Source organism: Bubalus bubalis, chromosome 9 (genome assembly GCF_019923935.1).
Source record: "Bubalus bubalis isolate 160015118507 breed Murrah chromosome 9, NDDB_SH_1, whole genome shotgun sequence".
NCBI lineage: Eukaryota > Metazoa > Chordata > Mammalia > Artiodactyla > Bovidae > Bubalus > Bubalus bubalis.
In genome coordinates this window covers 49677283-49701226 of record NC_059165.1, presented here as the reverse complement: position 1 = coordinate 49701226, position 23944 = coordinate 49677283, and the positions used below count along the sequence as shown (strand labels likewise).

General features: G+C 51.3%; 1 protein-coding gene across 1 annotated transcript; it reads left to right on the top strand.

Annotated features, from left to right (window-relative positions):
• Nucleotides 1–797: 797 nt before the first annotated feature.
• CDX1 (caudal type homeobox 1) lies at nt 798–18700 on the top strand. The gene is made up of 3 exons (XM_006040929.4): nt 798–1350; nt 16065–16210; nt 17018–18700. The coding sequence occupies exons 1-3, from the start codon at nt 906–908 to the stop codon at nt 17222–17224; spliced, it is 798 nt and encodes a 265-aa protein (XP_006040991.1). The 5' UTR covers nt 798–905; the 3' UTR covers nt 17225–18700.
• The last annotated feature ends 5244 nt before the right edge of the window (nt 18701–23944 follow it).

Sequence of the window (23944 nt, the reverse complement as noted above, 5' to 3'; positions counted from 1 at the left end):
AGTGAGTCACTCTACAATTCTACTTCTGTGTATATTGGAAACTTCTCATTAAAATGAAGGCAGGGATGGGGAGGAGGGAGGGGGTTGTCAAGAGAATTGTGAAAGGTTCCCTAGAATATCTCTAAAAGAATGCTCCTACCCGACTTCTCTAAGAACTTCCTCTGGAGAGCCAACTCAGGTGAACTCCCCAATTGTTTGCAGACTCATGTATGTGCATATGTGCATTTTCCCCCAGGGGAAAAACTTCCACAGCTTTCAGGAGAGACTAAGAGGGGTCGTGACCCCTCCTCCCCCCCCAAAAGATTAAGGACCCGCTACCTTAAAGACGAGAACCCTGTTTGAAGTCAGCGGTTCCTCCCTTTCACCTCAAACTGGTCCCTACCGACTGCGCCACAGGCCGGGTGCGGTTGTGTGGCGCTAACCCGCATTCTCCCCACTACCACCACTCAGATCCCTTTTCTTCACCTGTAAAATGGGGTTGCGGAGAGGTCGGTGTGGCGGCAGCGAGGACAAGGCCGCGGGGAGGACTAGCCCCCAAGGCCGCTAGGCCGGGGCCTTGCAGGAGGCTCCCATACCTAGTGATGCCTCGATGCTCGCCGGGATGCGCCCTCCGCGCCCCCACCCTCTCTGGCCCCAGAGTCCACCTCCCGCTTGGGGCGGCAATTTGTCTCCTTTTGAACCCCCCGCCCCCGACGGGTTTCCCCCTTTGATTCGCGGCCTGGAGGCTCCCCCCGCTTTGAAATGCAAACCCGCCTCGGCTGGGGCGGCAGGCGTCCCGGAGCTATAAAAGGCCTGGGTGGGGCGGGCGGCAGCAGGGCTGGGAGTTCAGGTGTGCAGTCGCTCGTCGGGGCAGCCGGCTGCGGCGGCTCCAGGGCCCAGCATGCGCGGGCGGCCTCGCGGCCACCATGTACGTGGGCTATGTGCTGGACAAGGATTCCCCCGTGTACCCCGGCCCTGCCAGGCCCGCTAGTCTCAGCCTGGGCCCACAAGCCTACGGCCCTCCGCCCCCGCCCCCTGGACCCCCGCAGTACCCAGATTTCACCGGCTACTCTCACGTGGAGCCGGGCCCCGTGCCCCCTGCAGCCTGGAGTGCGCCCTTCTCTGCGCCCAAGGACGAATGGGCTGCCGCCTACGGCCCGGGCCCCACGGCTCCCACAGCCAGCCCGGCCCCGCTGGCATTCGGGCCCCCTCCGGACTTTGGCGCGGTGCCCACGCCCCCGGGGCCTGGCCCGGGTCTCCTGGCGCAGCCCCTCGGCGGCCCAGGCACACCTTCCTCACCCGGAGCTCAAAGGCGGACACCCTACGAGTGGATGCGGCGCAGCGTGGCGGCTGGAGGCGGCGGTGGCAGCGGTAAGGATCCCTCTCTCGCTCTGGGCCTCCGAATGGTTCCCTTGGGCGCCAGCAGGTGCTGTCTGACCTCTGCCGTGGCCCTGCTGGGGTTCCAGAACGTGGCCCCCGTCCACTTTCCCTGGAGGCTGTTCTCTCAATTTCCCCCTTCTGAATCCCGGCCTGCCAGAGCACTGGAAAGCACAACCTGTCTTTCCCTGTAGGTAGGGAAACTGAGACCCAAGCAATGAAGAAAGACGCCCTGTAGGAACTAAACACAGGTCCCCAGACCTTTATCCCTGGGTAAACTTTTGGCAGCACTGGTCCAGGTGGTCATCTGTTCCTTGCACCCCTATCCCAGCCGGGACATGCAGTATATGTGTACACACACAAGTCACTTTCCTTTCCAGGTCTCAGTCCCCTATCCATATAATGAAGAGATTGGTGGGCCATATCCTTTGGGCTAAAAAAGAGCCTTCTTTGGTTAGATTGGTGGTGGTTGAGGGTCCCTACCTTACCATCCCAGGGCTCTCCCTGAACTCTTGACCCTGGGGGAGGGGACAGCAGCAGCAGTTGGGAAGGTGGCTGCTGTTTGGCTCCTGAGCCTGTGAACCTCCTGCCCCCAGGCAGGCCTCTCCGATCCACCCTCTTCAAAGGCAGGGGAGAGGGCAGGACAAAGGCTCGGCTTTAATAAGGGGCGGCCTGACGTCTTTATAGGTCCCCGCTTTGTCATGTAACAGGCTGGGCCTTGGCTCGGTAGTGACTCCTGTCGGCCGGAAAGTGAACATGATACCCCATTGTCCTGACTATGTTTGGCCTGTCCTGACGAAGGCCACCTGGCCTTAGGGGCGGGAAGTTGGCCTGCCCACCCTTTGATGTCCAGCCCCTCCTCCCCTTCCCCCAGCTGGGAGTGAGCCTGGGCCTTCCCCACCCCCCCACCTCTTCACCCCCATGTCCCCCCCACATGGACAGCTCATCCTGGGGCAGATGCTGCGGAGGGAGTGATCAGCAGCTACAGGTCTGGCTGCAACTGTACCACCTCCTTGAGAGTCCCCAGAACACAGAACCTCCTATCTGCCTCCAGAGGCCTCAGAAGACTGAGGTTTCTGCTGCAGCTGTACCACTTGTCTCTGTGGCTAAATAATAACAGCTAATTCTTACAGAGCACCTACTAACGCAGCAGGTGCTGACCTAAGATCTTTTCATCCTTATAACTTTATCATGGGGACTATTATCACCCCCATTTTCAAGATGAAGAAACTATGGCATAGAGAGATGACAAAGTAGGGCAAATATAGTTATACTGTGTAACCAGTACATGGTGAGGCTGGGATGTGACCAAGCCTGTGCTCTAATGCTCTCAACAGAGTCCCTTAAATCAGCCATCTTTTCTAGGTCTCAGGTTTACCACCTGTGACATGAGCAAGAAGGGTCTTGTACATTTGTTTGAGTTGCAAAAGAACTCCTTTGAAAAATGTGGTGGAAAGCATAAATGTTCTCCCTAGGAAAAAAGAAAAAGTGTTTCCTAACTGGGCAGACAATTTCAGGGGTTCCAAAGGCCCCTAGAAGCTTTATCCATAAACCTCAGTTGCAAATTTTACCTTAGATTATATGAGACAATATGTCTGGGGCCACTGACACTTGGGGTCCTGAAGTTCTGTGTCTGTTCTCTGAAGAAGAAAGTCTACTTGTCCTGCTTCTTTATTCCAGTTGCTCCTTCCTGCTCATCAGCCGACTATGGAGATGGACGGGGAGGTTCTTCAGGGGCCTGTGGCGGTCAGAGGACTGGCAGGAGCCCTGAGGAGCTTCCAGGCTGTGTGATGTCAGGCAAATCCCGGCTCTCTGGGCACTGGAGCTGCCAAACCCAGTTCGGCTCGGGTCTCGAAAGTCATCTGGAAACTGTTGCCCTGGGCACATTGGAGGCCTAGGAGTAACTATGCCCAAAGGCAAACGTTCTTTCACCCTCACTCCCAGAAAGTAGAAGGGCAGGCCAAGGGAGGTTTGGGGGTTCCCAAGGAAAGTGGCCACCCCTGGAGCCAGGCAAGAACCACTCTGCCTTTTGGAAGCTAGAAGCTGCTGCCTGTCCACTCAGGTGGAGTCTGAATCTGACCAGTGTTCTTGAGGCGGGGGCAGAACTGAATTGAGGTTACAGATCCTCCGTGAGAGAGAGGCCAAGCCCCTCTCCTCTTTGGCCTCAGTTTGTCCCTCTGGGGAATGAAGATGTGGGGTCTCCAGGGGTGTTTCCTGGGTAACGCTGTTGTCTGGGACAGCAGAGGGAAGGTCAGTGCATGCCACCCCCCACCACCACCCCAGCGCTGCTGGTCCCCGATCTGATGGTATCCTTCCTGCCCCTTCCTTGCCTTCTGTGCTTCTAGCATTCTAGAATATCTGACTGGACAGTTAGCGACCAGACATACAGATGGGAAACTGAAGGCTGGAGATTGTAAGGGAATGTTCTAGTTTCACACAGGTGGAGGCAGGGCTGGGGTATGTGTTGGATGAGTCAGTTAAAAATTTTCTGATGGCTTCCCATTATATTTAGGGCAAAATGTACACTTCTTCCTGAGGTCTAGCTATATGTGCTGCTACAGGCAGGTCTTATACATTTGCTGTATTCCCTCTTCCAGGAAAACTCTTTGCAAGCTGTCTTACCTTTCAGGTCTTACTTAGCTTCATGGCCACTTCCTCAGAGAGGTCTTCCATGATGTTCTGAAGTCATTGCCTCCCCCACATATCCGTTGATAGTCTTTGCCTTGTTTCCTTCAGAACGTTAACTTACTTTGTGTTTGTGTGTTTGTGTGGTGTCTATTCCCACACCAACCCACCAAGGTAAACTCCCATGAAGTCCAGAACCATGTTTATTTGACCCATGACTGTGTTTCCCTGATAGCTCAGGTGGTAAAGAATCCACCTGCAATGCAGGAGACCCCGGTTCAATTCCTGGGTCAGGAAGATCTGCTGGAGAAGGGATGGGCTTCCCTTGTGGCTCAGCTGGCAAAGAATATGCCTACAATGTGGGTGACCTGGGTTCAATCCCTGGGTTGGGAAGATTCCCTGGAGAAGGGAAAGACTACCCACTCCAGAGTTCTGGCCTGGTGAATTCCATGGACTGTATAGTCCATGGGCTTGCAAAGAGTCAGACACGACTGAGTGACTTTCACTTCACTGCATTCCAGGCACCCAGCTCCATGTGTGGCATTCAGTAGGTGCTCAATATTTTCTGATGAATGAATGAACAGGGCAAGTGTGTGAGGGACAGTAAGAGAGCTCTGGGAGAAGAGGGGAGAGATAAGATCTCAACCTGGAGATGGGACCCATGACTGTCCAGCTGAGCCGCTCATGCCAGTGGTGGAAGCCTGGTTGCCCCTTTCTCCCTGTTCCATGGATGGTCAGTACTCTATTCTTACCTGGGGAATTGGCAGAGCTGAGGCTGGGACTAAGATGCCAGTTTTACCTAAGGAGAGGGCAACAAAGCTTGGGAAGGTGCAAGAGAGGCTATTATGTTGTCCATAAACAAAATATTAGCCAGTTCTGAGTGATGACTGTTACTTGACTGAGGCCAGGATGGGAAATGACTGCAAGTGGCTCTATTCTTTTTTGTCTTCCCCTTTTGCAACTATAAATATATTCTTTAGGAATGTTATAAATCATCCTCTGTCAAAGGTTCAGTCTCTGATGCAGTATCAATAAATAGTTTTTCACAGGTTAATGGCCCATTGGCGTGGCTGAAGTCCCATACAAGTAGGGTAATGCCCACTCAGATGATAAGACTTTTGTAGCAGGGTTTGGATCTTGGTCCAACCTCTTCAGCTATCAGATGGAGAAACTGAGGCCCAGGGAGGAGATGAACCCTCCTCCCCCAACTACGTTCCAGGCCTTCTCCCTTGGCCCGTTGCCACAGCCACTGACCTGGCCTCTTACCTTCAGCCTCTCCCCAATACCCTGCTGCTGCTGCTCCTGCTGTTTAGTCGCTAAGTTGTATCCAACTCTTTGCAATTCCATGGGCTGTAGCCCACCAGGCTCCCCTGTCCATGGGATTTTCCAGGAAAACATACTGGAGTGGGTTGCCATTTCCTCCTTCAGGGGATCTTCCTGACCCATGGATCGAACCTGCATCGCCAGTGTCTCCTGCATTGGCAGGCAGATGCTTTATCACTGAGCCACCTGGGAAGCCCCCCTACTGCCCTCAGTTCAGTTCAGTCACTCAGTCGTGTCCAACTCTTTGCGACCCCATGAACCGCAGGATGCCAGGCCTCCCTGTCCGTCACCAACTCCCAGAGTCCACCCAAACCCATGTCCATTGAGTCGGTGATGCCATCCAACCATCTCATCCTCTGTCGTCTCCTTCTCCTCCCACCCTCAATCTTTCCCAGCATCAGGGTCTTTTCAAATCAGTCAGCTCTGACCTTGAGGTCCTCTAAACCAGGGTTCTCCAACCCCCTGGTACTGGTGTGTGGCCTGTTAGGAATGGGTGGCACAGCAGGAAGTGAGTGGTGGGTGAGCAAGCAAAGCTTCATCTGCCATTCCCCATTGTTCACATTACCACCTGAACTATCCCCCACCCCCATACTTGGAAAAATTGTCTTCCATAAAACCAGTCCCTGGTGCCAAAAAGGTTGGGGGGGGGGGCCACTGTTCTAAACCACTCCTGGATTTACCTTCTCAAAGCTCATCCCCTGCTCAAGAGCATCCCATGGCTCCCCACTGCCATGGAATTGCCCTTTCGTTTTATACCATTCGATTGCTGTAATGAAAATCCAGCCCCATTTCAGAGTCCTTTTGAGAACCAGCCCCAGCCCACTCTTGAAGCCACTTTCCCATTAGTTTGTTGAGATACAGAAATGCTTACCTGGGATGGTTAAGAGTCCAGCTTCAGCACCTCAAGCCTGAAATTGTGTTTCTGTTAGAAGCTGCATCAGCTGCAGTCAAATTGATGTGGATCATTTCTCTAAGCCTCAGCTTCTTCCACTGTGATATCAAGATAATAGCAGGATTACACCTTGAGGCAATGGTTCCTGTAAAACACAACCCTGAGCCTGGCATACAGTAGGTACTCAGTGTACTGGTGCCTGTGACCATCTCCACCTGTCATTAGCAGGTACATGAGAGCACACACCTCATACTCCCTGCCTCTCTAATGTGGGTTCCTTGACCTGAACTGCCCTCCTCTATCTTTACCAGGTCAAATGCTGCTTCCCCAAGGCCGCCTCCTCTAGGAAGCCCTCCTTGGTTCCCTCCCCTCCAAGCATTGTATCAGATCCTTTTTGAACATTTATCACTGACTGTCTTGTTGATCTCTGCCATCTGCCATCTGTTATCCCCTCAAGGAACCATCCTAGTCAGCCTCATCCTTCTCATCATGCCTTGCACATAATAGGAGCTCATGATAAAACTAATAACTGACATCGGCTGAGTCTCTACCACGTGCCAGGCACTGTGTCAAAAACTCCGCATGGGTGATCTCATGTAAGTCTCATAATAGCTGTAAGAGGTGTGAGGATCTATTATTAGCTTCGTTTTTACAGATAGAGTTAATGAGGCTCAGAGAGGGTAAAGTGACTTGCCAAAGCTCACATGGCCACGTTTGCTGCTGCCCAGGGTTCAAACCTAGCCTCTACAGCCTGATGACCATCTATCAGATGAAGCAACACACTCAGAATGGGAGCCCAAGCCCCCCTCCCCATGTGCATTCCAGTCCAGGTGGGGAAAAGGAGGCCAGTCAGTGATGAGTTGTAAGAGACTGAAGTGGGAGGATGGGCACAGCAGGCTGTTTAAAACCGGTTCTCCAGGCAGAAGCTCCATTCGACACCTCTTCTCTCAGATGTAGCTGGGAAGGGGGGAATGACCCAGTTAGAAGGTGGCAGAAGGCTTTTTTTGGTTGGGTGTTTTCCCCCCACTTTGCAGATATTGCTGCTGAGAGCTTGGGGAGTTGTTCTGAAGGCCAAAACAGCTTTATTAGCAGCAAGCCTCTCTTATTGGTGGGAATTATCTTAATGAGATGCCTCTCAAGTTTCTGTCCCAGAGTTTTTGGGACCTGGAAACAACATATTTGTCTGGAGTCAGGTCCATCACCATGTTAAGAGGCTAAGCCCTCCCCCTGCCATACTTGCCCCTCAGCCTTAGAGGGGCACCCCCACAAAGACCCCTCAGCATCAACAGAGAGAGGGAACAGGCATCATTGGACGCCAAGACTGACCCTCTAGGCTCCCATGTCTTCCCATTGCTCTCAAAGTCAAATCCAAGCCCCTCACCCTAGGGCTCAAAACCCTGCTAGCCTTTTCAGCCTCCTCTTGTGCCTCTCTCATTCATTCATGAGGCAGGCAGGTGGTGCTAGTCTCTGAGTCTTTCTTCTCTTCTGCTAGGTGCTGGGGATTCCTGCCAGGGCAAGGCACACGGGGTCCATCAGGGGTCTGGCCCTCTGTTGCTACTCTCTCTGCTTTAGGGCCTTTGCACATGCTCTTCTGTCTTCCTGGGATAGTCTTCCCCGTTGGTGACATAGAGACCTCCTTCTCAACCATCAGATCTTGGCTTAGGTGTCATCTCCTCCAGGACACTTTCCTCAAGCTAAATAAAGTAGGCTCTCTGCCCCCTGCCACCTGCCCCCACATCTTAATCATAATAACTGTAAGAGGTGTGAGGTTATGCTCTGAGCTCCACGCTTCCTTTCCTTCACACTAATCACAGTTTGTAACTATTTCTTATGCTGGTTTGTTTTTAATCTACCCCCCACCCTTGAAAGTGGGAATGAACCATTTAACAAATTAAGTACCAAGCACTTCCCATAGTAATAATAATATGCACTACCATCCATTGAGTACTCACTATTTTTCAAATGCAAGTATTTTTGACCCCAGAACAACACATTTCTCTATTAGAGTAGTGGCTGTGACTAAGGCTGTGCAAACAGTGGAGTTAGACAGAAGGATGTCCTTTGGAGGTTAAGCCATCCAGCTGATGGATGGGATGTGGGGAGCGGGGAAATTGCCACCTAGGCTTTTGGCCTGAGTGGCTGGAGGAGAGGGGCCATTTACTGTGAGGAGAAGGCCAGGAAGCAGTGAGTCTGTGTTAAGTTTAACAAGGATTCATCAAGTACTCACTGTGTGTGTGTCTGGAACAGTTGTAGAGCCAAATGAGCAAGATGCATGGTCTCTGCCATCATGGAGCATGTAGGCAGCCAGGAACCAAGGGGAAGGGATTTGCTAAGGTCCCTCTGTGAGCATGAAAAGGGCTGGGGTCCACAGCCCCTCCCTCCCTGCACCTCTGCCCCAGATGTGATTCTTTAGGACCCACACCTGCGGACAATTAGGCAGGGACCTCACCACCAGACCAGAAAAGGATGGCCAGGGTAGGGCAGAGGCCTGGAAACTCCACCAGGAGACAGTTGAGAGGCTGCAGGTTGTTCAGCCCAGAAGACAGAGGGATGCAGTTGCTGCTGGTAACTCTCAGAAGGGCTGTTCTAGGCCAAAGGTGCCCCCTATTTCTGGTGCCCCTTGTGGAAAATCCTAGGAAGAATATAACTGGGTGATGAGCCCAAGGACAGGCTGCTTTGCAGATAGTCCAAGCAGTCGGGTTAGGTATATGCTATGAGGGTGTGGGCATCTGGACTTTGCTGGGAGTTTGGTCTAGCTGTGTTGTCCAATAGAACTTCCTGTAATGACGGCTCTGTATCTATACTGTCCAGTGTGGTAGCCATTAGCTACATGTGTCCACTGAGCACTTGCTATATGGCTAGCATGACTAAAACACTGAATTTTTAATTCTATTTAATTAATTTTAATTTAGGTAGCCAGATGTGGCTAGTAGCTGTCATATGGGACAGCACAGGAAAATTCCTCTCCAGAGTTCCTAGCACGGTAATCCATTCCTGATGTGCCCCTTATTCTCCACTGAGGATTCTCTGGCCTCTTGTCCCTGCAGTCATCAACTTTTTGTCTCTGCATCATTATCTTCTTCCCCCTGCTCCTCCTCGTCCTTTCCCTCTTATCCCCCCTCCTCCCTTCCCCTCTTTCTTTTTCTCCACTGTCACAGATAGCTTTTTTAATATTTTGTTAAATACATGAGCACATCTACTCTCCACAGCTTCCATGTCTGAAGGAGGCATTCCTGTCCTCATTTCACAGATGAGTAATGGGATTCAGAAATGTTCCGTGACTTGCCTGGGTTCCCACTGCTAGCCCATGGCCGGGCCGGGTTAGAACCATCAGGTCTATTTGACTATGAACTTTCTGTCCTCTTTACTGCCTCCCATAGCCGAGTCAGACTGGGGACCTCCTTGAAGAAGATAGGTGAGGGGAAGATGCAGAGGCAGCCGGGGAGGAGGAGGGGCGGTGCTGACTGAGCTTAGTGCCTAGGAGGGGGGGTGACAGTGGGGTGGAGAAGCCACCTAAACCTGCAGGGCCCCTGAGTGTGGCTGGTCTGGCCATCCTCTCATCTTGCTCCCACAGCCATGCTAGCCTCACTCCTGCTCCAGGAATGAGCGGGAGTGAATGAGGACTCATGCTAGAGCAGCTAGGACTGGCAAACCAGCCAAAACAAGAACTAATCATGGGCCCAATAGAGAGCCTCATGGTCCAGGGAGGATATCCATCCATCATGGAACTGGGCAACAGAAGTCCACCCACTGGTCATACACATGGGGGAATGGTTCCAAGCAGAACCTCACATGTCCAGCTGGTGGTCCAGCCAGACCTCCCCACCCCCAGGCAATGTTGTTTGCCCTGAGGGCCCCCATCAGGCGGCATTCCTCCTTCTCCCAAGGGATCCCTCCAACATCCACTTCTACAAATAGCTCAGTTCAGCTTTTTGTCTCCATAGCTCTTTGCCCTTTGCAAACTGCTTTCATATCCATTCTGCTCCCCAGGGGGAAGGGAAGCCCAAAGAAGTTTAACCACTTGTTAAATCCATTAGCTAAGGATGCAGACCTGGGCCCATGGGCTCAGAGCTACAGAGAAGTTCAGAATCTACAGGGCCCTGGGAGCTGACACCCAACCTTCTTCTGCTGCATAGGAGAAACAGGCCCAGAGGGGAGAAGGGACTTATTTATGGCCACACAGGTGGCACAGCACTGGGACATACTTACTTCAGCTGGTGATTCAGAATCCCCTCTGGTAAGCTTGTTAAAGATGGCAGAGAGACCAGGACACAACAGGCCTGAGAGCTTGTGAATATGTATTTTTAACAAGCATCCATGCCTGCCTGTGTGCATTTCTCTGTGTCTGTGTATGTCTGTTGGGTGTGGGGGATTTTGATGCACGGCCAGTGGGATTGGACCACACAGAGAGGGGTCATGGATTTGTGTTCCAAGCTCTGAGGGCCAGAGCTGGCAGTGTCATCCCTCAGGGCCACAGTCCCAGCAGGAAGAGGTCAAAGGAAGTGCTGACCCAGAGGCCACTTGATTTTCCGGGAGCCACCAACCCCGGGGCAGAGGCTGAACTCTGTCCTTGCCTGGCCCAGGCTGGATGAGGAAGCCCCACTGCAGACCGCCAGGCTCCTGCCCGCACCCTCCAGCTGGGCAGACTTTGTTTCTAGACTCTCGGGGAAATCGGTCTTAGAATTCTTTCAGCAATAATAACAAATATAATCAGAGCATCAATAAACATTGGGAACTTCATGTTTCCAAGTTGGAAGGGACCTTATAAATAAATGGTCTCATCCAACATACAATCCATTGCTTAGATCCATTTCCCAGCATCCCTGTCATATGGTTATCCCACCATGGAAATCATTAGGATCTACCTTTCCCTGCATGTGTTCGGTATATGCTAGGCATCATTCATCCATCCATCTCAAGTGATCCCCTATATACTCAGGGTGGGAGTTAATTATGGGAGACCTTACACTGGGTGATAGGTTCTAGTGCTGTTTCTAAAACCAGACAGACCTGTGCCAGGTCCCACCCGCAGATGTGCAGACCTTGCTGGGCCTCAGTGTTCTCATCTGTGAACTGGGGCTGACACCTGCACAGCTTCATAGGTTGTTGAGAGATGTATACAAAGTTCTTGACACATGGACGTATTGGCTGTTACTAGAATAATTATTGCCATTTTGTAGATACAGAACATGAGGCTCAGAACCCAGCCAGTGAGAAGCTGGACAGCAAGCCCTAGAGGTCTGCCTGCCCAAACAACCACATGTCACGGTCACCTGGAGAGCTATTCAAGTATCAAATTCCCAAGCCCAATTTTAGTCCCCCTGAGTCTGAACTTCTGGGCCAGAATCTGTGCTTTTAAAAGGTTCCTCAGGCATCTGAGGCTGCTGGTCAGGAGTCAGGACATTTAGCCTGGAACTTCCCAGGGCCTCTGCTGTGCATGCTTTAGGGGTGGGGAGCTTGCTAGCCTCTATGGCAGCCTGATGCATATGGATGGACTGTTCCTAGCATCCTACAACCAGAGAAGAGAGAAAGACTCTCATTTGGAGAGTTATCCAAGCCTCTTCTCCTCTCATGCTTCACCCCTAAGAGCTGGTGGGGGGACTCCCACCCTCTCTCCCACCTACGTGCCCTGGCATCTGGCCCAGAGGGTTATTCATTAGGTGACTGGGAGTGGCCTGGCCCCCATCAGACACCTGTTACAGGAGTCCGGACTTCCCTCTTAGGCCCAGTGTCCCAAAGGCCTGTAAATCATTCATCCTGGGTGCTCTCCCTGCCCCACCGCTGTCACGCACCTCCCTGCTCCCTCCCTCCTGGGCCCCCAGGGCGGCACTGGTGATAAAGGGAGGGGAGAGGAGGGTTGCTCACAGCAGTGGGGAGTTCTGGCCCAGAGTTGGGACTGGAGCCCAGGGCGCCTGATTGTCATTAAAAATACAAATTCACATCTTCAGGGGGTAAAAATGCAAATACCCCAAAGACTCCCTCCTCCCTGTGGCTCCCCAGGCTTCAGTCCCTTCTCCAGGCAGCCCCGATACTGGCTTCCTGTATATTCTTACAGAAAGAACTCTATGGGTGCACAAACATGTTCGAGTGCATGTGTGTGTGTGTGTATTCCATTTTTATACGAAAATAGTAACATACTTTTCACACCATTTTGCCTTTTAAAAACCGTAATGTTTTTAGAAATTGCTCCACGTTGGCACATATAGAGCTTTATAATTTCTTCTTAATGACTGCCTAATGATCCTCTCCATGGATGTATCATCTCTTATTAACTAGTCCTGACTCATAGACACATACATGGTTCTTAACTTTTGTACTATCTGAAACAGTACCTCTCTGGGCAGTTTTCTGTGGGATCACTCCCTGGAAGAGGGATTCAGGAGTCAAAGGGCATGTGCATGTTAAATGAGGCTGAGATCACCAAGTTGGGCTCCAAGGAGGACATTCCCATTGTCACCCTCTGGCCAGCAGATGGGACTTTCTGGTTCCTGGACCACACAGTATGATTTCAAACATTTGGTTCTTTGGCAGAGCCATTTTCTCAGCAATAAATTGTGTGCTTTGAGCAACTTCCCCAGATAGAAGTTGGTCTGTGTGTTCCTGAGCCCACCAGCCCCTCTCTTGGGTCCAGGAGGCTGTAACAGGTCCTGGGTCTTCACTGGCAGCCTTGCTAGAGGTGCAGCTACGCAGAGAGGAGTAACTATGCAGCCAGAACCCCATCTCTTGTCTAGTTCCTGATGCCCCCAGAGTTGGGGGAAAGAGCCCAGGCTGGAGGTCAGGAAACCTGAGCCCAGATTGATACCACTACCAGGCAGGATGACCCTCAGCAAGTGCCCTTCTCTGAGCTTTGATTTTCTCCATATATGAAATGGGTGTAATGGATCCCCACTTGCTCATCAGGGAGATAGGAGTAAGGGTTGGATGCCTGAGGAAAAGGGTGACTTTATAGTCTCTCAGGCTGAGGTCTGGGTGGGCAGGAAGCCTCCTCCCCCCACTCCCAAAAGTGAATCTTTTTGGCATTTTCAACCTGAGGGCCATCCAGGCCCAGCCAGGACTTTGGGGATCTGCCCTCACCATGGTCTGGACCCTCTCTTCCAGAAATACAAGTGGACGATGGGCCTGCCATTTGAGCTTCTATTGCCAATGCCTAGAGGGCCATATAGCAGGCTCTGTGGACCCCAAATCTGGTGGGGTGAGGAGCTACGCACCACAACAGGAGCTGCAGGCCTGGTAACTGCCTGGGGCTTCAGTAACCCTGAATGTACAGGGAGTTTGGACTAAAAGAACTCACAAGGCCTCTCTTATTTGGACCTCTGGCTGCTGTATAACCATTCTGAACGTCAGTATCTTCATCTATAATGTGGGAGGAGACTGAACTTCCATGACCCTTTCTGGCTTTGGCCCAGTGAATCCAGCGGGGCTGTGGGTTCAGAGATCTGCTGGGTTCCAGCGGTGGTGGCATTAGGCAGAATTGTTTTTGAGCTGGCATTGAATTTTCTAGGTCAAGAAGGGGCCCCATCTGGAGCCAAGGCCTCGGCAGCCGCTCCCTGGTCCCTTTCCTGGGTTAGGCCTGGCTGAGGGCCGAGGCTGTCTCGTGCTGTGTCGGGCAATGGGCTGAGGTCAGTGATTGTGGAAGAGTCCAGTGTGGTTTTGCTGCTCTGGCAGGAAACTCAAGGGAAAGAGCCCAGGAACATCTGCTGTCTCCTGTTCTGCACAAACCACTTGGCTCTTGGGGAACCCAGCACTGTCCTGCCAAGCTGTGTGGGCTGGGTGGGGAAGGCGGCGGCTGGAACAGTGTTGGGGGGTGGTTAGCACAGGGGTGCTGAGGGACAGTTAGGCCCAGAGCTGGGACCACGGAGATGAAGGTCAGGTTGTTGGGGGGGCATCTGGGTGAAGTAGGAGAGGTCGATGGTTATGCAGACTGGCCATGCCCTGGTGGGATGCAGGGGCGAGTCTGGAAATGCTTACGTGTGCCTCCTGGTCATAGCCACGTGCTCAGTTTCTTACAAAAGGACACTGGTATTGAGTCAGGCCCTCACAGCAGCCCAGGCCAAGCATGACTCTTTAATAGTCTCTCCAGACAGACCTCTGATCCCAGCCTGAAAGAGATCCCTGACATTAACCCATGCAGTTCCTGGTCCAAGGCTGAGTCTCATGTGGAAGCCAAACTACCACCTTCTTTCTCCTGAGTTATGGCAGGTCTCCCCACACTTCCCCTTTCTCACCAGTCTGTTCTCTATGCAGCAGCCAGAGGCATCTTAAGAGGCATCTTAAAACCTACATCAAATCTCATGTCTCCTCTGCTCAAAACCCTGTAATGGCTCCTGTCCCAGACAGAGCAAAACCCAGAGTCCTTTCCATGGCCTGTGGGCCTCGCATGACCTGCCCACCCCCTCTGCTCACTGCATCCTGCGCGCACCAGCCTTCTCAGTGTTCCTCCCTCTTCAGACAGCAGGCACGTCCCCACCTCAGGGCCTCTGCACCTACTGTTCCCTCTGCTTGGGCACCTCTTCCCCAGACAGCTGCATTGCTCTTTCCCTCACTTCCTTTAGATCTTTGCTCAAGCTCCCCTTCAAGGTAAGGCCTTCATGGACCACTCTGTTCAAAATCATAGCCTCTCTCCTCCCTAAATTCCCAGTCCTTCTTTTTTCTCTGAAATACTTTTCATCAATTAACATATCAAATAATTTTCATATTTTTTTATTTTTACTCATCTCCCTCCACTAGAACCTAAGCTTCAGGAGGGCAGGGACTTTTAATTCTGCTCCCTGCTGTACCTGGGACTTGACCCACAGCAGGAACTCGGTAAATATCTGTGGGCTGGCCTGAGCACTTCTGCTGTGTGCCTGGGCTCAGGCTGGAGTGCGAATGGCTCCGAGCAGACCAGCCCCCGGTGTGCAGCCCCAGCTCAGGGCTTCGTGTCTAGAACCACGGTCTTTTGAGGAACCTGACAAGTCCTGGGGAACAACCAGCAGCCCCAATACTTTCTGTCTGATTGTTTGGCCAGCAACCAACAGGCATTCAACAGGAAGTGAGGAGCATATACCCCAGGGCAGTTCCTGAAAGCTTCCTGCTTCTGGCCTCTGGCTGTGGCGGCCCTTCCTGCTCTCTCCACCACAGGAGAGAAGAGCAGCCGATGTCTCTATCTCAACCTACCCCTGCTGCCAGGTGTTCCTCCAAGGATCCCCGAATTAGAACCACCTGGGGAGCTTGTGAAAAATGCAGATTCCACCCCAAGGCTTTCGAGTTGACATGCTCAGTGATGCTCTGGAAGCTGTGTTTTTCACAAGTTCCCCATGTGTCTGTTGTGCAGCCACACCTGGGAACTGGTGCATAAAAGCTGGTGGGCCTGGCAGTCAGAGTAGGGCTCTGGGTCAGCAGACCTGGCTGAAACCCCAACTCCACCTGAAGCTTGCTGGGTAACCCTGGGCAAGTTGCATCCTGTCTCTGAGCCTTGTGCTCAGTCGCTCAGTCGTGTCCAACTCTGCGATCCCATGGACTGTAGCCTGTCAGGCTCCTCTGTCCGTGGGATTCTCCAGGCAAGACTACTGGAGTGGGTTACCATGCTCTCCTCCAGGGGATCTTTCTGACCCAGGGATTGAACCCATATTCCCTGCATCTCCTGCATTACAGGCAGCTACTTTGCCTGTTGAACCATCGAGGAAGCCTCTCTCTCAGTGTTAGGGACCCCAGATGGGCATGAGAACAGTGCTTGACTCCCAGGTTGGAAGTCTCCAAGCCTGATTGTTACTCTCTCAGCGTTCTTCTTCAGGGGTCCTGGATTGCTCCTCCTGCTGCGAGCCCTGCCTTGGCCTTTTGCAGGCTCCTCTCCCCACTCATCTCTCCTCTTGGCACTTCTGCTTCTCAGGTAAGACTCGGACCAAGGACAAATACCGGGTGGTCTATACCGACCACCAGCGCCTGGAGCTGGAGAAGGAGTTCCATTACAGCCGTTACATCACCATCCGGCGGAAATCAGAGCTGGCCGCCAACCTGGGGCTCACTGAACGGCAGGTGTGTAGGGCCCCTACTTCAGCCACAGAAGCAGTCTGGCCTCCAGGCTACCAGGCAGATTATGGAGCTCAGTCAAGGGAGAACAGAGAGGTTGTCTCCTGGCCATGGTCATACAACACAACAGAAACAGCTGCTGCCATGAATCCCCTGGCCAATAAAACCCAATATCCCTGGGCACCAATACGGGGATAGGGGGTCTGATTAATTCTAGGCTACAGCAGGCTTTGATCAGTGCTGTTTAAATCCAGGGGAGGGAGCAGTCACAGGGAGGACTGGGAGGGCTTCCTGGAGGAGGGGTGTTAGAGTATGGCTTTGGAAGATGGAGAGGAAGAGGGTTACAGAAAAAGTTGTCTTAAGAGTAAAGGAGCAGGGGTGGAGGGGTGGGTGTGGGGGTGGGAGGGAGGCTCAAAAGGGAGAGGATATATGTATACTTATGACTGACTCATGTTGTTGCACAGCAGAAACCAACACAACATTGTAAACCAATTATCTTCTAATTAAAAATAAATAAAACTTAAAAATTAAAAAATAAAGTAAAAGGATGGAGGAACAGCTGCAACTCCTATATTTTGCTGGGCAGAATAAAAAAATATTACAGGTACTTCAAAAAAAAAATAAAAGGCAGAGTAACAGGTTCCAGAAGGGGAGAACATGTTCACGGTACATGAACAGTTGGGGTAGCTGGAGCTGGAGGGAAGCCCCAAATGCCACATCAAGAAACAAGAGCTCCACTGCCCTCTCTCTTCCTCTTGCTCTGTCATTCAGTCTCCACACCTCCTGCCCCATCTCTGTTCTCTGACCCCACAGGTGAAGATCTGGTTCCAAAACCGGCGGGCCAAGGAGCGCAAAGTGAATAAGAAGAAGCAGCAGCAGCAGCCTCCACAGCCACCCCCACCAGCCCATGACATCACCCCCACCCCAGCAGGGCCACCCCTGGGGGGCCTGTGCCCCAGCTCTGCCAGCCTCCTGGGTGCCTCCTCCCCAGTGCCTGTCAAGGAGGAATATCTGCCATAGCCCCCTAACCAGCCTTGTGGGCTGGGGGCCTTGAGGACTCAGGTGCTGGGAATGTGGCTTCTGTGGGGGCCCAGGAGTCTGAGTCCCAAGCCATACCACTGACCTTCTGAGTAACCCTGGACAAATCACCCACCTACTCCCTGCATCCCCTGGGCCCAACCGTGCAGTGAACCTGTTGAATAGGACCTTTTCCCACTTTGGTGTTCTAGGCCTCAGGGGGATAAGGGTGCCTGGGGTGGGAAGCCTTAATTCCCAGGAGGCAAGGTGAGGAGGATCTAGCTCCTTCTCCATAGGCTCAAAGGTGGGAGGCTGTTGTAGGGACCAGACTCCTGGAGAAAGGAGATGGAATCCAGGGAAGATGGCTTGCAGACCATGACCTGAGGGGGTCCAAGGGAAGGGTGTCAGCTGCCACCTGCCTTTTCCTGCAGGCTCACGTCTACCTGCCCCCATCATCACATGACTCGAACCCTCTCCTTGTGGGATGCAAAGTACAAAGCCTGCAGGATTGAGCCTGGGCAAGAGATGAGCATCCTCTCTGAGCTACACAGCATATCCCCATATCAGTGGGGTTTCCAGATTGTGGGGAGGCCCCTGCAGGGGACACAGGGGCAGAGTCTACCCTACCAAGTTTCTACCACCCCACCAGGCTGTCCCTTGGGGACCACGCCTCAGAGAGCCCCCAGAGGACTTTCTCTGAACCAAACAGACCTCACAACTGGGCAAGTGTGTTGCACAGAGAATGGAATCTCTTGGATGCAGCTTCAAGAATAAACTTTTTTTTCTCTTTTTAAAAATGTATAAAAATCATTATAAATAGCATGAAAGGAAACAGCAACTGCATAGTCCCTCCTAGTCTCTGCAGGCATACAACAAGGTCACCTTTAAAACACATTTGAAAGATCAAAACACTACATCATTAGAGTAAGTCTATGAGACTGTGTCAAATTTTAAGTCCATTTTGTAAGCAGAATCATCAGATTCAATGTTTCAGTCTTTTGAATTTTTCAAATACTCAGGGATTTCTTTTAACAGATGACATTCGTTGGGTACTCCCACGTGCCAGGCATGGCTGGACCTGGGGAATGCACAGTCCTTGCCCCCAGAATTCCTAGTCTGAGCTATGCTTTAGGTATCAGGGGAGCAGAGCATCCAGGGAGTCCAGAAAGAGCTCCCAGCTTATCTTAGAGGATCTGGAAGGCTTCCTGGAGAAGGGGATGTTCGAAGTGAGGCCTATAGGACTAGTGGATGTTGTCAAGCCAAGACGGAGGGATGGTTAAAAAAAAAAAAAAGATTATGAGCAACATGAGCTTGAAGTCTACTTTTTAGAAACTCCTGCTATTGTCAGCTCCCTTTCAGAGGTGGAGAGGAGTCTGTTGCCTGGGGCCTTCACTCCCTAGAGGGATCCAGTGCCAGCCGCCTGCCCCTCTGTTTACTGTTCTGGGAGGTGGCCCAGCCATAAAAACTGTGTGCAGTCTGCCTGCCTGCCCTTTGCTCCTGGGGCACATGACAACAACGCACGAGGTGGATCTCGTCCCCACACGCGTCCCTGAGGAGCAGAGGCTCTTCTCTCTCCTCCTCCTCCTGGTGGCCTGGGAGGCAGCATGGCTTAACTGAGGATGGTGGACGTCTAAGGCATGGGGACCTGGTGGAACCAGGGGAAAGGACCAGGCTTCCAGGAGCAGAGGAAGAAGATTGGTGGCAGCGTGGCTAGCAGTGATTGAATATAGTTTTCTGATCTTCAGAAATGTTTGCCGTGTGACCCTTGGGTAATTGCTTCCCCACTCAGCCTCATTTCCCCATCTGTAAGACAAAGGAGCTTGTTTATCAAGGAAAAAAAATGGCTCTGGTCAAGTAAGTTTGGGAAGTCCTGCAGACTCAACCCTTCTGGGATAGTCACAGTGGTGTATTAACACATCAAAGACTGACAAGTCCCACAGCAAAGAAACCCCCTGAATTTTCTTTAATCCAGCGTTTCTCATGCTTCACTATCGAGGAGACCCCTACCAGCACCTACCAGCACCCCACAGAACACTGTGTGCTCTGGAGTGTGGGGCTGGAGGGCCATACTTCAGCTGTGACTCAGTGTTTAGTTAGCAAGTTTGTTGTCACAAGGCCTGGACTCCAGCTTGGCTACTTCCAAGCTGTGAGACTTCAGACAAGTTACTTAGCATCTCTGAACCTCAGCGTCCCCATGTGTCAAATGGAAATAAAATACTCTAAGCTGCCTCAGAATTGTGTTTAGCACAGGGCTTGGCATGCAATAAGTCCTGTGTTTTAGCCACCTGCTCCCAGGGCTGCTATACCCTAGGGTGAGATACTGGCAGGCCTAACATGCTCTAACTACCCCTGCCCCCAGGGCTGAGGACAGATGGTGGCTGGGAGGATTTGAGGCAGGACAAGCCTGTCCCCAGCCACAGGAAAACCTCTGTGGGGCTGGAGGTCAGTCACCAGGCCTGGCAGGCTGGGGGAGTTGCAGCTGCTGTCTACTGGGAAGTCAAGGGGTTGGGTGGGACCCACAGGTTGGGCTGGCCATCACCTGTCAACTGCTGTTTGAGCTTCATGAAAAGGAAACTTTGATCTAAGACAACTTTCAAGCAGTGTCTTGAGCTGCCATGTGAGATAATACATTGCCTGCCACACAGAGAGTTCAACCAGATCTGGGTGTTTTAATGGCTCAGGAAAAGGACCCCTCAAGTACTGTCAGGCCCTGAAGTCACCCCAGTGCTAAGAGGTGTTTGGGTTTTCCTATCAGAAATGACCTGGTACTGCTTCTGCTTTGCATATAGTGACTTTATGCTTCCCCCCTGGCTGAATGGCAGGCCCTGAGTTGGTATTAGAGATGGGAAAAGTGTGGAGGCAAAAGTGAAATCTGGCCTGGCCTGACTGTGCAAGGCCCAGGGCCTAGTCATGGCCTCTAGCACATTCGAAACATGCGTGTTAGCACTACATTTCTGTAGGCCCCTAACACCATGTTGAGAATCTGAGTCTTGTGGACGAGACTGCGTCAGACTGCCAGGAGCCTGGTGTGGGCTGAGCAGAGAGGGCCACAGATCAAGACTAGGGAGGGACTCGGGGCTGGGAGTGGAGTATTCACACAGAGGAGGTCTCTAGCCAGGAAGCCAGCCTAGCTCTGGGTGGATGAGATGCCCAACCAGTGGGACACAGAAGCTGGGAGCAGAGCAGGTGTAGGATGGGGCAGCTTCAGAGGGTATGGCCGCTCCAGAACTACTTTCTCTGAATCTCACCAGATGGACTAGCAGTCTGGATCCTCATCTTTCACAGTCACCACTGGCTGGTGTAACAAAACACATGCTCTTCAGCGATAAAGTCTGAACATTTAAGCAAACTAAAAATGTTTATTTATATGCACTTAAAAATATCTTCCTATATAATAAAAGGAAGTACATTTTCATCTCACATTTTCTTTAGGTCCAGTACATATCCCCATTTTTCTGGTTTGATGTGAGACTAAGAAAAATAAAGGAGAGGGAGAGGGAAGAGTAAAAGGGAAATAGATAATTTATTAGGCTTGGATTCCTAACTAGTTATTTTGCCAAGTGGTACCCAAATTTCCCCTTGGAGGGGGAAGGGGGTTGTGTTGAGAATACTGTCAAATGTACTCAGTGGCAAAACTCATGGCCAGTTGCATGATCATAAAACCAGGGTTTCAGAAGGTGACTGACTCATGTGGACAATGTCTTGTAAAAAATGTTGGGGAGGGGGGGTTGTTTGTTGTATGAAGTACAGACTTTGCCAACAAGGGCTGTGGTGATGAGGGTGAGGATGGAGGAAGTTGTGATATGGAGGGCAGAGTCTGGGTGGGGTCAGACTCCTTGATTCCAGACCTTACCTGCCTCTGCTTCACTGAATGATTTTCCAGGTCCTGCTTCCTCTGGGCCTCCCTTTCCCCATGTGAAAGGTGAGCCCCAGTGACTGCTGCTGCTGCTTGGTGGCCACCTCATGATGGGTTTGAGAATGGCCAAAGTCCCAGCCCTGTTCCCTTCCCCTCCTCTAGCACTGGCCCCCTCCAGGCCTGGATCAGCGGGGAGCAGGTGCTACTGGGAAGTGGCAACAAGGAGGCGAGCCTTTTAGGGCTCCTGAGCCAATGCTTTGTCTCTACTCCCTGTTCCCATGCTTCTCTGTGCCTTGCTTAGAGCCTAATGAAACCTACAAGCCAATGAGAGGGAGTGGTTCAGTCAAGCTGCCACCCACCCTGTAAGAGGTGTGATGGCAGCCACAGGCCCTTGGATCCAGGAGCCACTGGCTTTTGCCTCTCCCCAGGCATGGCCTGGAAGCAAAGATCAAATGACCAACATCTGTTGGATCATCAAAAAAGCAAGAGAGTTCCAGAAAAACATCTACTTTATTGACTACGCCAAAGCCTTTGACTATGTGGATCACAACAAAATGTGGAAAATTCTTCAAGAGATGGGAATACCAGACCACCTTACCTGCCTCCTGAGAAATCTGTATACAAGTCAAGAAGCAACAGTTAGAACCAGACATGGAACAACAGACTGGTTCCAAATTGGGAAAGGAGTACATTAAGGGTGTATAATGTCACCCTTCTTATTTAACTTAAATGCAGAGTACATCATGTGAAATGCCAGGCTGGATGAAGCACAATCTGGAATCAAGATTGGTGGGAGAAATAGCAATAACCTCAGATACACAGATGACACCACCCTTATGGCCGAAAGTGAAGAACTAAAGAGCCTCTTGATGAAAGTGAAAGAGGAGAGTGAAAAAGTTGGCTTAAAACTCAACATTCAAAAAACTAAGATCATGGCATCCAGTCCCATCACTTCATGGCAAATAGAAGAGGAAACAATGGAAACCTTGAGAGACTTTATTTCTTTGGGCTCCAAAATCACTGCAAATGGTGACTGCAGCCATGAAATTAAAAGATGCTTGCTCCTTGGAAGAAAAGCTATGACCAACCTAAACAGCATATTAAAAAGCAGAGACATCACTTCGCTGACAAAGGTCCATCTAGTCAAAGCTATGGTTTTTTCAGTAGTCATGCATGGATGAGAGAGCTGGACTGTGAAGAAAGCTGAGCCTTGAAGAATTGATGCTTTTGAACTGTGGTGTTGAAGAAGACTCTTGAGAGTCCCTTGGACTGCAAGGAGATCAAACCAGTCAATCCTAAAAGAAATCAGTCCTGAATATTCATTGGAAGGATTGATGGTGAAACAAGCTTCAATACTTTGGCTACCTGATATGAAGAACTGACTCATTGCAAAAGACCCTGATCCTGGGAAAGATCGAAGGCAGGAGGAGAAGGGGATGACAGAAGATAAGATGGTTGGATGGCATCACCAACTCGACAGACATGAGTTTGAGCAGGCTCCAGGAGTCAGTGATGAACAGGGAAGCCTGGCATGTTGCAGTCCATGGGGTCACAAAGAGTCAGACACGACTGAGTGACTAAACTGAACTGACTGAGGCATGGCCTAAGGCCCTCCTGGCTTTATCTTCAAAGCTCAAAGATTCAGTGATTTGTGACCCTGGGCATACAACTTCACTCCTTGAAGACAGTTTCCTCAGGTGCAAAATAGGGAAGCACAAAGTTGATTCTCCAGGCTGTTGGAAAGAACTAAAACTTAGATATTGGATATGAGCTCATCAATGCACACAGTAGGGCTCAATGAATTCCCCTTCACTTCACATTCATGGCTAAGGGGCTCCTTCCTTCCTGGGTCTGGAGAGGCCCTGCCTGCCCTGTGAGGCCAGGCTTAAAGAAAGGAGCAGCTGGATGGGACCTAAAGATCACTCCACTCCAAAATCACTGCAGACGGTAATTGCAGCCATGAAACTAAAAGATGCTTGCTCCTTGGAAGAAAAGTTATGACAAACCTAGAGAGCATATTAAAAAGCAGGGACATGACTTTGCTGACAAGGGTCTGTATAGTCAAAGCTATGGTTTTTCAAGTAGTTATGTATGGGCGTGAGCGTTGGACCATAAAGAAGGCTGAGCACCAGAGAATTGATACTTTCGAATTGTGGTGCTGGAGAAGACTCTTGAGAGTCCCTTGGACGACAAGAAGATCAAACCAGTCAATCCTAAAGGAAGTCAACCCTGAATATTCATTAGAAGGACTGATGCAGAAGATGAAACTCAATACTTTGTCCACGAGCTGACTCACTAGAAAAGACCCTGATGCTGGGAAAGATTGAGGGCAGGAGGAGAAGGGGACGACAGAGGATGAGATGGTTAGATGGCATCACTGACTCAATGGACATGAAAACTCCAGGAGACAGTGAAGGACAGTGAAGACTGGTGTGCTGCAGTCCGTGGGGTCACAAAGAGTCAGACACGATTCAGCAACTGAAGAACAACAAGTGGGACCTGAGGAGGAGAGGTAGACCTGGGAGCCCACCAGGCCCTTTACCCAATCCTGTGCTGTGCTTTAAACTCTTCCTGTCTCCCACTCCAGGGAGAGGAGAGGCAGCAGACACTTAATCTCATTCTCCCCAAAGACCTCCTCATGTTGGCTACCAGTAGGGCAATGCCTGAACTGGGACACTTTGGAGAGTGAAAGGAACATGATTTGTAATGTATATGCTGGGCCTGCTACCAAATACAGGTTCAGTTCCACAAACCAATGCATATAATCGTGCTTGCTCAGTCATTTCCGACGCTTTGCAACCTCATGGCCTATAGCCCACCAGGCTCCTCTGTCCATGGAATTTTCCAGACAATAATACTGCAGTTGG

Bases quoted from the DNA above. Each gene is read 5' to 3' on its own strand.
- CDX1 (XM_006040929.4), top strand. From the start codon at position 906: ATGTACGTGGGCTATGTGCTGGACAAGGATTCCCCCGTGTACCCCGGC. The intron at 1,351-16,064 runs GTAAGGATCCCT...TCTGCTTCTCAG, and splicing joins TGGAGGCGGCGGTGGCAGCG to GTAAGACTCGGACCAAGGAC. The intron at 16,211-17,017 runs GTGTGTAGGGCC...CTGACCCCACAG, and splicing joins TGGGGCTCACTGAACGGCAG to GTGAAGATCTGGTTCCAAAA.